The 14,969-nt window shown below is 27.1% G+C and overlaps 1 protein-coding gene across 1 annotated transcript in view; it reads left to right on the top strand.

Annotated features, from left to right (window-relative positions):
- The window catches only part of LOC117175912 (disco-interacting protein 2), a 132,678-nt gene that overhangs the window by 45,851 nt on the left and 71,858 nt on the right, over window positions 1-14,969 (top strand). Inside the window, exon 5 of the mRNA XM_033365754.1 lies at window positions 2,001-2,679. Coding sequence (XP_033221645.1) covers window positions 2,001-2,679 — 679 coding nt within the window. The remainder of the gene's footprint in view (window positions 1-2,000; window positions 2,680-14,969) is intronic.

Genomic DNA, 14,969 nt, shown 5'->3' with positions numbered 1-14,969 from the left:
AATAATTATTTATTTAAAAAGTGATGTATGTTAAGTTGTATTAAATGTTATGTGAGTTGAAAATACGCTTTAAAATTTGGGAAAAACCGCGACTTTCTAACAGAATTCTAAGAGAAAAATACTAAAAAAATTAATAAATTATTTAAATAATTAATTTAAACATCTAATTACCACAAAAAATTCGCAAAACCCAATTTTTCACTTATGAGATTTTTTGGGGCCCTATAAAACAGACTTATGGGGGTGATATTTAAAAAGGTTTTTTTATTCGTATTTAATGGCAAATTGTGAAGAAAAAATTTGAGTTTTACATCGATTCATCTAATATTGACGGTTCTGAATAAAATGTACGAAAAAGTCTTTTTTCCTGATGGAAAATACGTCTTAAACTACATCCCACTTGTAAACTTCTAAAAATAATTTTTTTTAAAGACATTTTTCTGTTGGCTCGACCAATTTTAGGGAGGATATGCATGAAAAATTAAAGAAAAAAATTTAGACCATCTCATAGTTGCATACACGCTAGTAGTAAAAGATCGAAGTTTATATTAGCATGCTTGTCCCACATTTACCAAAAATTTGCATTATGTAAATTTAAAAAATGCATTTCGATGTTGCACGACATTTTTTTCTTATTCCTTAATATCTAAATGTGTCTTTAACTCTGTATCACTGAATATTACCACCTCCAGTCGTTTAACTCTATTGTTCTTGATGTAATGTATTTCTCAGTCAGTCATGATTCATCAGTCCATTGGACGATTAATGAAGACTGTGACAAGCATCGAAATTTCAAGGAAAACGCCCTCGCACCACAGACAAAAACAACTTTTCAATTAGGAAACTCGATCTTCTTTTAAAAAACAAAGTGGGTTTAAATCTAGCTTTGACAAGGGGAAAGTGCCAATTGTGAATTTCAGGTTCTGTTCAGAAGTTTTCGAGAAAATTGACTTTGAAATATTCACCAAAAAACACTTTCAATCGACCGGTAGCTCAGGCAGTAGTGCTTCTGCTTTGTAGTCGAAAGTTTGCGTTTTTGATTCTTGCTACCTGCAAATTTTTATTCATTTAGAAGTTTAAAAATTAAGTCTTCAAATGATTTTTACAAATGATGTTTTGATCCAACCGAATCGTCACACCCTAAAGAGATCTTCTCTTTGTGGTTCTACACAGTGTTGGTCTAGTTTGCATAATTTTTGAAGATTATTAAAAGAGATTTTAATTACGAAAATTTTAAAAGATAAAAAAAAAGTGCAGGTGTCGAGAATCGAACACGCCACCTTCCGAATATGAAGCCGAAGCGCTACTGCCTGAGGTACCTCGAAACCAGAGAAAAAGCTTCTATTGCAAAAAAATTCACAATACGCGGTATCCCCTTGTAAGACTAAAAAAGGGCGTGAATCAAGCTGTAGCAAAAACGAGACTTTATTCTGCGTCGAAAGCCGAGAATGTCTAACAATAGCGATTGAAATTACACAATGTGCGACTAGTGTGTACAGCGTTTGATATTAATTTGCATATAGCCCGAGCGATTCGTTTAATGAAATGGAACAAAGCTTCACGTAGGTATCAGCGAAAGCAGGAATGCGAGAGAAAGGTCAGAGGTGTGCTCGTTTATAGTTAATTCTATGTGATTTTGTACGTGTGAGCGTTTGGATTTTGCATTCATGTCATTCACGGGTTTATCGACCGAGTGATACGAGAAAAAACACTTTTTGTTTACAATATTTTAGAAAAAAAGCAAGACAAATGAAAGCTTCAAGAGATTTTTTGATAACTTTTTGAAAGGAACAATTCCGCTTGATTCACAAGAAGAAGTTAAATTTCCCCTTCTCCAAGACGCAGACACAAAGTATACTCTCATGGGATATACTGAATATCCACAATGAATCCCAGAATCGTATCACCTCGGTCTGAGAATTCCTGAATGATAGAGCTTCCTTCCTCCCTTCCTCTCTGCACAAAAAAAAAAAAAGACTCAAGTAATTTTGTTATCGCAGAGGTACGTCAAGAGGCGGTGCAGCAGGCCTTGGCTGCGATGCAGAGTCGACCGAAGCCCTCGTTACCGATGCCATCGAAAAGAACCTCTGTGATGGCGAGGAGTCCAGACAGAGATCGTCGAGACGGTCTCGGAATTGGTGATTCGAGCAGCGATGAGGATAGCGTCGTGACCGAGGAGAGTCCTGGTGCGGGTGGTCCAACCGGAACTGGACTTTCCGACACCAGCAGCACCGGCTCGGCTCGAGACACTCCGCCTCCACCCAGACCCCCAGCTAGAAGGCCTCCTGCTGATATAACCGATATCGCAGAGTACTCTCCTCATGCCTATTGTAACCTGGTCCAGCCTCCGGACGTGACGCACACCAGCACTCAAAATCGGAGACCAGCTGGTGCTGATCGAGTCAATCGGTATCACGTAGTCGAGGACAATAATACTGGCACCACAGGTCGGTGGAAGGTCTCTGCGAAAATTCAGCAGCTTCTCAACACGCTCAAGCGACCAAAAAGACGACCGCTGCCCGAGTTTTATGAGGACGATGATATCGAATTGGAGATTGCGGCCAACCCGAAAGATCCGAATGCACCCAAGCCAGAAGGTGGTTCGATGACCTCCGCGATTGGCGAACAGACGAACGTCGCATCTGGACTCCCAAGGTCGCTAGAGGCCGCGATTCAGAGGTGAGAATTTATTTTTTCTTCAATAATTCTTACTATTTACAACTGGTTATATTTATTCTTGCCATTTTTTAGGTTTACTCTTTCATTTCCTTCCCTCAGTCCTTCTCCTTCATCCTCTTCTTGTAAAATCCATCCTCCCCTAAAATCTTTACCACTATTCTTGTTCATCTTTATCTTTTCCATCCCTTTTCTAGGCCACACCTCTTCTTTTTTGTATCTCCTTAAGAGATTTTATCCCTTTATCTCCTCCAATCTTTTTTTAAACTTCTTTTTCCTATCTCCCCTTCCATTTTTGTTTCTTCTTCCTCCTTTTCTACATATATCGTCCGCTGATCTACATCTTTTCTCTTCCCATCCTTTTCTTTCCATTTTTTCTTTCGTCAAAATTAATATATTGAATGTAAAATTTGACGCAGAAGAGAGTCTTTTTGATCATAACTTTTCCTATCTCGTCTTGGCCCAATGGGTTCCTATGAGCCTTGAAATCCAAGAAAGTTTTTATCATTCACCTCTCTTTCTTAATCATTTACTTACTTGATAATTCAGAATATATTTCCTTCACCAGTCCTTTTCCAAATTTTCTCTGATTTGGTGGCCCTTTTCTTTCCCTCAACTTCTTTCTTTGAACTCTCGGATAAATTAGTTACACATACCTTATACAATGCTGGCATTAGCGTCTCTCCCCTGGAATCCTTGACCTTCTCCCGTATAATCTTCAAACTCCTCCCCTATAATCTTTGAACTCCTACCCTATAATCTTTAAAATTAAACAAAATTACAATACGCATTCTTATGGAAGGATTTTGTTAGAATCTAATTTTTTTCTAAGCATTCCATAAGGGTTTATCTTATTTTGCGTTCAGGTTCATGTGCGCATGTGCAGTCAAACCAAGCTGATGCTGGCTGGCCAATCTTTTTAATACAAAGTAATTTTGTACTTTAAAAAAAAAAAATTGAAAATTGGATTTTTTTTATAACCGCCAAAAGTCGAACAAACATGTCGATTGTCGAAAATTGTCGATTTAGCTACTCAATAGCTCAAACGAAAAATGTCGATTTAAAAGAAAATTTAATTTTTTATCAACGTCAAAATTTCAGAAAATGCGCCTAACGAGCGAAAAAAAAATCCCCTCCTCAATAACTAAAAAATTAATTCTCACTTTAAAAAATTAAAATTGGATTTTTTAGTTAAACCATTTTTTGTCATTTATTAGTCACAAAAAATGGGATATTTTAACCATTTTACACTACTCTATGTTAAAAATGTTGAGTTGAAAAAAATAAAATTTGGAAGCTTTTAGTATTTAAAAGTAGAATTCAAGTCCAATTTTCCACTATAAAGATGAATTTTTACCAAAATGCATACATTTTAAACCAAATCATTGAATTTTCAAGAAAATCGTTAAGTTTTTAATCAAGGAAATAAATTTTCAATCAAGAATCTTAATTTTCTCAACAACAACAAAAATGGAAATTTACACTAAATACATGAACTTTTAACAACGAAATACAAGTTTTCACAAAAAAAAAATATGAATTTTCAAACAAACAGTTGAATTTTAACAAAATAGTCAAGTTTTAAACTAAAAGAGAAGAATTTTGGAAAAATATTCTTCAATTTTCTCCTTAAAAAAAAACGAAAGTTCAACAAAATTCATAAATTTTTGAGTACGAAATACAAATTTTCAACTAAAAAAATGAATTTTTAACCAAATGCAAAAATATTCAACTAAAAAGAAAATTTTTATAAAATAATTTTGACGTTCTCCTAAAAAAATCGAAACTTCAACAAAATACATCAATTTTTAACTATTAAAGACAAATTTTCAACTGACAAAATTAATTTTTAACCAAATGCAAAATTTTTCTACCAATCCGTTGAATTTTCAACAAAGTAATAAAGTTTTCAACCAAAGAGAAGAATTTTTAAGAAATAATTTTGATGTTTACCAAAAAAAATATTGAAATTTTAAGAAAATACATGAATTTTCAACTACAAAAGACAAATTTTCAATCAAACCGTTGAATTTTCAAGAAAATAGTCAAGTTTTTAATCAAGGAAATCAATTTTCAACGAAGAATCTTAATTTTTCAACAAAAAATAATATAGATTTACACAAAATACGTAAACTTTTAACTACGAAGTACAAATTTTCACCAAAAAAATTGTTAAATTTTCAATAAAATACATGAATTTTTAACCAAATAGTGCAATTTTCAATAAATTAATTGGGTTTTTAACCAAAGAGAAGAATTTTCATGAAATAATCTTAATTTTCTCCTTAAAAAACCGAAATTTCAACAAAACAAATTAATTTCCATATGCAAATGACAAATTTTCAAGAAAGTATTCAAGCTTTAAACCAAAGCGATGAATTTCCAATTAATAATCCTAAGTTTCTACCAGCAATACGAAATTTCAACAAAATGCAGGAATTTTTGACTACTAAAAGATGAATTTTGAACAAAATGCACAAATTTTCAACCAAAGAGTTTAATTTATTCAAACCTTTTAAAAATTTTCAAGAAATAACCATCATTTTCAACTACAAAAGAAAAAAATTCAACTAAATAAAAACAATGAATTTTCAAACGAAATTCGTAAATTTTCCACTAAACAGCTAAAGTTTCAAAGAATAATCCTAATTTTCTATCAACAAAACGAAATCTCAACAAAATCCAACAATTTTCAATACGAAAAAACCAATTTCCAACTAAAAAGACCAATTTTTTTTTTAAATGTGTAAATTTTCAACCACACAGTTTGAATTTTCAAGAAATAATCTTCCTTTTTTTCCTAAAAAAGCCGTAATTTCAAGAAAATATATGAATATTCAACCAAAAAGAGGATTTTTCAACAAAATGCACAAATTTTCAATCCGAACAATTGAATTCATCGTCACCTTTCTTTATTTTAAAAAGACCAAAGTAGTTAAGTTAGTTATTAAAATTAAGTTATTAAAAATTCAAACCTTTTTTGTTTAAAAATTTATTATTTTGGTTGAAAATTTAATTGTTTTATTTTAAATTCCAAATTTTGGTTAAAATCGTAATTCTTTCATGATTAAAAAATCTCTCTTCATTGAAAATTGAAATCTTTGATTGAAATTTCGTTTGAAATAGATTAAAAATTATGATGCAAATTTTAGAAAGTTTTCTTAAAATCTTCTGGAATCTTTTTTGAAAATTTTGTTTAAATCTTTGTAAATATTCTCTTAAAATAATTTTTCACGATGAAAAATTCTTTTTAATTTGCCGATGAATCTTAAGAAAATGTTTTTTTTTTAAGCCTTTCACAATTCTTGAAAAGAATCTAATTTTTTTGTTTAAAATCTGCGAAAATCTACATTTTGTTTGATATTAGGCTATAATTTCAAGTTTAAAATTAAGCTTGAATCTTTTCAAAACTTCTACGAATGTCTTAAAATTACTCAATTTTCGCCTACAAACAATAAATGTTCAATTATTATTTATACATCCAAATTGTAAAGAAATTTTCTAAAATTTACAGGATTTTCTGGAAATTGTGGAAAAAATTCAATTAATTTTGTTAGATATTTAAAAGTTCTGAATAAATTTCCAAAATAATTTTAAATTTAAAACAAATTTAAATAACTTCTAAATTTCTCAAGATTTAGTAATAAAATTTTAAAGCTTTCCAGGGATATTTAAGCTATTTAAGAAGAAAATAATTGAATTTCTAATTTAAGAAGTTTTTAGTTAAATTTTTTTTTCAATTTTTCCATATTTAATGCTTCTAGCTTAAAATTCTTTAAAATTATAAAATTTTGAAAATTTTAAAGTTCTTTGATTGATTTTTGAATTTGCAGCATTGAAAATGATAACGTGAATTTATATTTTTTTATATTGAAAAATTTCAGTACCTTCAATTTTATAAGCGTAAATTATTGAGCATTTGAATACAACATTTTTTAACTTAAAAACTTAAAAATTTTTATTTTAAAAGTTCAAAATTTAACAGTTCCATTTTGAGTGTTTTCATTTGCAGCTCAGTTTTTATTACCTCAAGTGGAAACTTTTTTAACTTTAGTGTTCCATTTTTTAAATTTCATTTTAAAAAGCCGAAATTTCTACAAAATACATGAATTTTCGACTACAAATAAAAAAAAATTCAATTAAAAAAAGATGAATTTTTAACGAAATGCAGACATTTTCCACCAAACAGTTGAATTTTCAATACGAAAGACAAATTTTTGTTAAGTGTGTAAATTTTCAACCAGAATTTACTTCTCTTTAATTAAATAAAAAAATAAATAAATAAAAAAACAGAAATAAATTAAATTTCACTTGCATCACTAATTGTCACAATTTCATCTTAAAAATCTTGACTTTCGCTTTCCTACCGAATATGGAGGAGTGCTTTGAAATGAATCCATAAAAATAGGCATGTATTACGTGGGTGTTTAATTTTCCTTTTCTTTTTTTCTCTATTCTCTGTTCTCTATTTTCAACAAGTCGTATCTAAATTGCCGCATGAAATGTGTGACTTATCTAAGCTCGTTGTGAAAACACTTTGTATAACATTATTATACACTTTGAGAGTACTTGAGTTCAACGCCGCTCAGAAATGTGGACAATCCAGTTTCTGCCTATCACGATGAACGATGAAGTTAAGTAAATTAGGGGGATCAAATTATTACTCTGGACTCTTCTAGACTCTCTAGAGTCTCTAGCGTCAAATTCTAACACTCAAACTATAATAGAAAGTAGAATATAAAAACATTTCTCTTTTTCACATTTTTTTACATTTTTTAATAAAAATATTTAATCAATAAAGAGGAGAGAGGGTAGCGACTTTACCGGCAATTTACTTCTTCTGATCGCAGCAAAATTCAAGTTTTCATTATTTTAATACTTTCGTTCAATTTAAAAAAGTGTCATAATTTATTATTGCATTTTTATTTGTTTAGAAATTAAACTAGTTGTGTGAAAATTAATTCTTTGAACTAAAAACTTGAATCTCCATATTCTGTTCGAAATTGATCTTCTCTTGTTGAATATTCAACAATTTAAGTCAAATTTGTTTTTAAAAAAATCGATTTTTTTTAATGAAATTAGTTTTTGTATTAAAATTAATTTTCTATTTAAAAAATTCTTCTTTTCGGTCAAAACTCTAGCGCCAAATTCTAATTCTCAAACTATAAGAGAAAGTAGAATATAAAAATATTTCTCTTTTTTACATTTTTTACATTTTTTAATAAAAATATTTAATCAATAAAGAGGAGAGAGGGTAGCGACTTTACCGGCAATTTACTTCTTCTGATCGCAGCAAAATTCAAGTTTTCATTATTTTAATACTTTCGTTCAATTTAAAAAAGTGTCATAATTTATTATTGCATTTTTATTTGTTTAGAAATTAAACTAGTTGTGTGAAAATTAATTCTTTGAACTAAAAACTTGAATCTGCATATTCTGTTCGAAATAGATCTTCTCTTGTTGAATATTCAACAATTTAAGTCAAATTTGTTTTTCTTTAATTCAAAATTCAAGCATTTTGTTTTTAAAAAAATCGATTTTTTTTAATAAAATTATTTTTTGTATTAAAATTAATTTTGTATTTTAAAAATTCTTTCTTTTCGTTTAAAAATCTAGCGCCAAATTCTAATTCTCAAACTATAAGAGAAAGTAGAATCTAAAAAGATTTTTCGTTTTTCTTTTACATTTTTTGAATAAAAATACAGGGTGGCCGCTGGACCGGGAGATGACCGGGAATTTCTTGAGACCAGGAAATGACAGTGAATTTTTTTTTACCGGGAATTTTAAAAAATTTTTAAAGAAAAATCTGTCCACTTTCGATTTCAACAGTTTAAAAATAATTAGTTGAATTTTTATATTGTTCAATTATGCTATTATTTAGCTTACAATGCGTAATTCAAAATTTTTTATTTTAAAAATTTTCCATTTACAATTTTTATTTTTAACTACTTTCTTAAAGACTTGAACAAATAAAACAAAAGTCTTTGATGTTGAAAATTTTCGGATAAAAAACATTTTTATTTAATGAATAAATATTTTTTTAATTTTCATAATAATATTTTCAGAATAATATATTCTTAATTAGAACATTTTATTAAATTAAAAAAATTGTTTCAGTCTAAAATATTCCATTTTTAACCCATTCAATTTGAGATTTTTAATTGAAAAAAAAAAGATTAATTATTGAATATTGAGCAACATTTTAATTTTTATTTAAGACAAGTAAACTGAAACCAAATATTTAAAAGTAAAGAATCTTTAACTTTGAACGTTAGAATTTTAATTGTTGTATTTCAAAAATACTTAATTTGTGAATTAAATTTTTAAATTTTAATATATAATTTACAAATGAACATTTGTAAAAAAAAATTTGAGTAATTTTAAGAGATTTTAAGGAGTTTTAAAAAGATTAAAAATCACCATACAAATTTTAGAAAGTTTTCTTAAAATCTTCTAGAATATTTTTTGAAATTTTTGTTTATATCTTTGAAAAACTTTTTGAATATTCTCTCAAAATTATTTTTTTAAATGAAAAATTATTTTTAATTTTCCTCGGAATCTTAAGAAAATATTTTTATTCTTTTGAAGCCTTCTTTTATTTAAAATTAAAATCTTTTTGCTTCAAGATTCATAATTTCAGTCGAAAATTCATTTCTTCGGCTGAAAATTTAACTATTTTGTTAAAAATTCCAAAATTTGGTGGAAATTTTGATTCTTTCATGTCTGAAAAATCCCTCTTCATTAAAAAGTAAAATCTTTTCTTGGATTTTTTTTTGTGCGGATGCATTTATTTTATTGAAAATTTCTCTTTATATGTGGAATTCAATTGTTTTTTCATTAAAAATTCAAACCTTTTTTTGGTTAAAGATTTATTATTTTGGTTGAAAATTTAATTGTTTTATTCTAAATTCCAAATTTTGGTTAAAATCGTGATTCTTTCATGAGTAAAAAATCTCTCTTCATTGAAAATTGAAATCTTTGATTGAAATTTCGTTTTAAAAAGATTAAAAATTATGATGCAAATTTTAGAAAGTTTTCTTAAAATCTTCTAGAATCTTTTTTGAAAATTTTCTTTAAATCTTTGTAAATATTCTCTTAAAATAATTTTTCATAAAGAAAAATTCTTTTTAATTTGCCGATGAATCTTAAGAAAATGTTTTTATTCTTTTAAGCATGAATCTTTTCAAAACTTCTACGAATGTTTTAAAATTACTCAATTTTCGCTCAATTTTTATTTATACATCAAAATTGTGAAGAAATTTTCTAAAATTTACAGGATTTTCTGGAAATTGTCGAAAAAATTCAATTAATTTTATTAGATATTTAAAAGTTCTGAACAAATTTACAAAATAATTTTAAATTTAGAATAAATATCAAACAACTTCTAGATTTCTACAGATTTATTAATGGAATTTTGAAGCTTTCCAAGGATATTTAAGCTATTTTAGAAAAAAATAATTGAATTTCTAATTTAAGAAGCGTTCAGTTGAAAAATTGTCAATTTTTCTATATTTGATGTTTCTAGCTTGAAATTTATTAAAATTATATAATTTTGAAAATTTTAAAGTTCTTTGATTGATTTTTTAATTTGCAGCATTGAAAATGATAGCGTGATTTTATATTTTTTTATATTGAAAAATTTCAGTACCTTCCATTTTATACGCGTAAATTATTGAGCGTTTAGCTTTGGTGTTCCATTTTTTTAAATTTCATTAACCGTGAAAAATATTTGCGAACCAGGAAAAAACCGGGAATTTATTTCTGATCGCAGCAAAATTCAAGTTTTCATTATTTTAATAATCTTGTTTAATTTAAAAAAGTATAATAATTTATTATTGTATTTTTATTTATTTATAATTTAAACTAGTTGTTAAAAAATGTATGTACTTTGTGTAAAATGCAATCGTTATGGTTGAAAATTCATCTTTTTTTCATATAAAATTCAACTATTTCAATAGAACATTCATAATTTTAGTTGAAAATTTATGTGTTTGAAAATTAATTCTTTGCACTAAAAATTTCAGTGTCCATATTGTGTTCGAAATTGATCTTTTCTTGTTCAAAATTCAACAATTTAAGTCAAATTTGTTTTTCTTTAATTCAAAATTCAAGCATTTTGTTAAGAAAATCGATTTTTTGTTATAAAATAATGCTTTTTATTAAAATTAATATTCTATTTAAAAATTATTCTTTTCGGTTAAAACTTCAAGTATTATAATTAAATATTTATTATTTTAGTTCAAAATTCCTCTTTTAGGTTAGAAATAAAATACTTGGTTGAGTTGAAAATTATTTATTATTATTTTCTTTCTTTTTTTTTTTTGAAGATTTATCATTTTAATTAAAATATCATTTATTCGGTTAAAATATGAGTTATTTGACTGAAAACTTTTTTTTTCTTTGGATGAGATGGAAATTTTTGTGCCGAAAATTTAACTTTTTTGTTGAAAATTTCTTGTTTTTTTTTTGTTAGAAATTATCTTCTTTTTTAAACTCAAAATGCAACTATTATTACAGTTGAATATTCCATAATTTTTTTATAAAAATTCATATATTCGATTGAACATTCACTTTTTTGGCTCGAAAATCTAATTATTCAATTTTTAGTTGAAAAATGACCTGTTTCAGTTGAAAATTCTTATTTTTTGGTAGAATATAATTATGTTTGTTGAAAAGTCCATTGTTGTAGTTAAAAATTCATCTGTTCATTTAAAAATTAATTTGTTGGCCTTAAAATTGTAATATTTAAGTTTTGATTGACAATTTGTCTTTTTTAGTTACATTTTTTTTAAATTAAACTATTCCAGGTAAAGATTCATCATTTTAGATGAAAATTCATCAGTTTAGTTGAAAATTTATCTTTTCTTCTTCAAAATTCGACAATTTGGATGAAAATTGGTTTTATTAAATTGAAAATTCGACTATTTCGTTCATTGATTTTTTGGTAGAAAACTATCTTTTTTTCTTTTAAAGTTTATCTTCTTAAAAAATTCTTCTTTTCGTTTAAAAACTCAAATATTCCAATTGAATATTTATAATTTTAGTTTAAAATTTATCTTTTAGATTGGAAATAAAATTATTTGGTTTAATGTTAAATTCTTTTGTTAAAACTTAATTTTTTTTTGTTGGTTGAAGATTCATCGATTTTCAACTGATTTTTTCTTAAGATTTTTCTTGTTGTTAAGAAATATTTTTTTTAACTGAATATGTAACTTTTATTCCATTTGTATATTCCATAATTTTAGTCAAAATTTCATCTCTGGTAGAACATTCATTTTTTGACTAAAAATTTTATGAATATTTCTGGTCTAAAATTTAATTATTATAATTAAAGATTCATAATTTCAGTTAAAAATTCAAATATTCCAGTTAAATATTTACAAATTTGTTTTAAAATTCATCACTTTTTGTTGAAAATGTAACTATGTTGTTGAGAATTTTTTTTTGTTATTGAAAGTAATTTTTTAACTGGAAACTAAACTTATTTAAATTGAAAAATCCAGAATTATTGTAGTTGAAAATTCATCTGTTTGGATCTGTTAAAGTTTTTTAAAGAATTTCGTTAGGTTTCACGAAAATGAAAAAAAAATTTAGGTTTATAGGAAAAATTAAATTGATTTTTTATTTAAAAAAAATTATTTTTAAAGATTTCAAAAAATTTTTAAATATTCCTAAAATTTTTAAGGTGAAATCTGAAAATTTAGAAGACGTTTTTTTTAATTTTGCAGAATTAAAATAAAAAATGTTCATTGATTTTTATTTTGAAAAATGATCTTTAGGAGAAAAAAAAACAAATATAAAAATAAGATGAAAAATTAAGAAATATTTAGAAGAATTGAAGAGATTCGGAAAACATTTTAAACTTTAAAAGGTTTTTAGAAATCTAGATTTTTAAAGATTTCAAAAAAAAAAAAATAAATAACTTTAGAAACTTTAAAAGAATTTCGAAAGGCTTCAAGAGGATAAATCAATTTTCTTCGATTTTCTGTGAAAATTCAGAAGATTATAAGGCAATTTTTTTCCATCTTGAATAATTTTCCAAAATTTTAAGAGATAAATTCGACACGTTTTAAATAAATTAGAAATATTCAAAAACTTGGAAACATTTCCGAAAATTTATCGAATATTTTTATTGATTTCTTCCAAACTTGTCAAGGCTCGGTTGGAAAAAAATATTTAGTTAAAAATTCCTTTTTTTATATAGAAACTTTATCTTTTGGGTTGAAAATTCCACTATTTGTCCACTATTTGTTTCTTTTTAGTTGAAAATTAGTTTTTTTTAGCTGAATATGCAACTTTTCCATTTTTTTTAACATTTATATTTTTAGTTGAAAAACAATTAATTTTCCTGAAAAATCGTTTTTTGTTTGTTTAAAATGTACTTTTCTATCTTTAAATTAAACTAATCTAGTTTTTGTTTGTAAATTTATCTCTTGTAGTTGAAATTTTATATATTTTATTGAAACTGTATCTTTTTTGGTAGAAAATCCATCTTGTGGGTTTAAAATTGAATTATTTTGTTGAGAATCCATTTCTGTTGTTGTTGGAAATTTTTTTGATTGACAATTTAATTCATCTGTTTTTGTTTAAAAAATAATTTTTTGGGTAAAAAACACAAACTATTTTGTTGAACTTTTTTTTTTTTGGGATATTTATTATTCTAACATTTTAACTATTTTAATTTTGGTGAAAAATTCAACAAACTATTTGGTTAAAAATTCATATTTTTGGTTGGTGATTCATCATTTTAGTTTAAAAAATCTACCTTTCGTAGCTTCATAATTTATCTTTTTGATTTGAAAACTCAACTAAAAGTGTTTAAAACTAATTTAGAATAAAAATTGACTGTGCATTAATTTTATTAATATGCTTGGTTTTTAAATAATGTAATTACTATTAATAAAGTTGCATGGAGAGAAATTTCGGGAGATTAATTTAAGGCACTGCTCCTTGACTTTATCACGCTTTGGCGCGAAAATTACGATCTCGGAAGTCTTGCTTTTAAAGCATAGATCTCGAAGTTTCAGGCATTAGGCCACGCTCATTTGCTCTCAAGCCTCGAATTCTATGCTTTTATATCCATCGAGTCCGAGACTTCAAGGCACATTAAAATTCTAGTCCTAAAATCACGCACTTCCGTGAATCAATCTCTTGAAATTTATCTCCTTGTAGAAAATACGATTTTTTAAATCCTAATTGAAAATGCTTGCAAATGCTCATTAAATTCTCAAAGTACGCAGAGAGGTCGAGCATATTCTTATGCTCTTGAGAATTTCTCCGATCACTTAAAATCTTTAAAACAATATATGTCGAGTTTCAATTGTGTACAAAAATTAGAAATTTTTGCTTTCTTTATTAAGGGCATGTGACACAGCTAAATACCTATATTACCGACCACAGTTTTTCAGTTCACTGAATGTTTTTTTGAACCTAAGAACTTTTTTTGTAAATGAAATATCGAGCTGAAACTTTGGGAAATGTATTAGAGTACAATAAAGTACGTTTAGGTACTGCATTTTGGTAGGAACTTCACTGAAAATTATTTCATCTTTTTTCTGAACCTCAACATTTTTTGAACGTTCCAACTTTTTTTATACATAAAATATCGGTCTCAAACTTTGAGAAATGTTAGAGCCCAAAGAAAACTACGTTCAAGTACAAAGCTTAATAATAAAAGATGTAAAAAAATATATATTTTAACAATCAATTCCAACGGCATCAGCTGGTAACGTTGTACACGAAAATACGAACCCTCTAGAGCCTCGTCTAGTGGCCGCCAGGTTTCGTATTTTCGTGTACAACGTTACTGGCTGATGCCGTTGGAATTGATTGTTGAAATCACGGAGTAAGATATAAGGAGGCGCAACTTGTATGGCAGTCGCGACAAAAAGCGGAGCGAGTCGTTGGACCGAGATCGCGAGATCCGCCCGCCAGAACGGCTGGACTTTAGTTCGCATCAGACCCATCTAGCGAGCGCCACCCGAAGCGAAGTAGCCTTACAAGCATATATGTTTATTTGACCGATCAAGCAGTAGCTTAAGTCAGCTGACTTCGCTTTGGGTGGCGCTCGCTAGATGGGTCTGATGCGAACTAAAGTCCGGCCGTTCTGACGGGCGGATCTCGCGATCTCGGTCCAACGATTCGCCCTACTTCTTACAACAGAGTTGCGCCTCCTTATATCTTACTCCGTGGTTGAAATATATTTTTTACATCTTTTATTATTAAGCTTTGTACTTAAACGTAGTTTTCTTTCGGCTCTAGCATTTCTCAAAGTTTGAGACCGATATTTTATG

The sequence above is a fragment of the Belonocnema kinseyi genome, chromosome 7 (genome assembly GCF_010883055.1).
Source record: "Belonocnema kinseyi isolate 2016_QV_RU_SX_M_011 chromosome 7, B_treatae_v1, whole genome shotgun sequence".
NCBI lineage: Eukaryota > Metazoa > Arthropoda > Insecta > Hymenoptera > Cynipidae > Belonocnema > Belonocnema kinseyi.
This window is presented reverse-complemented; position numbering and strand designations above follow the sequence as displayed.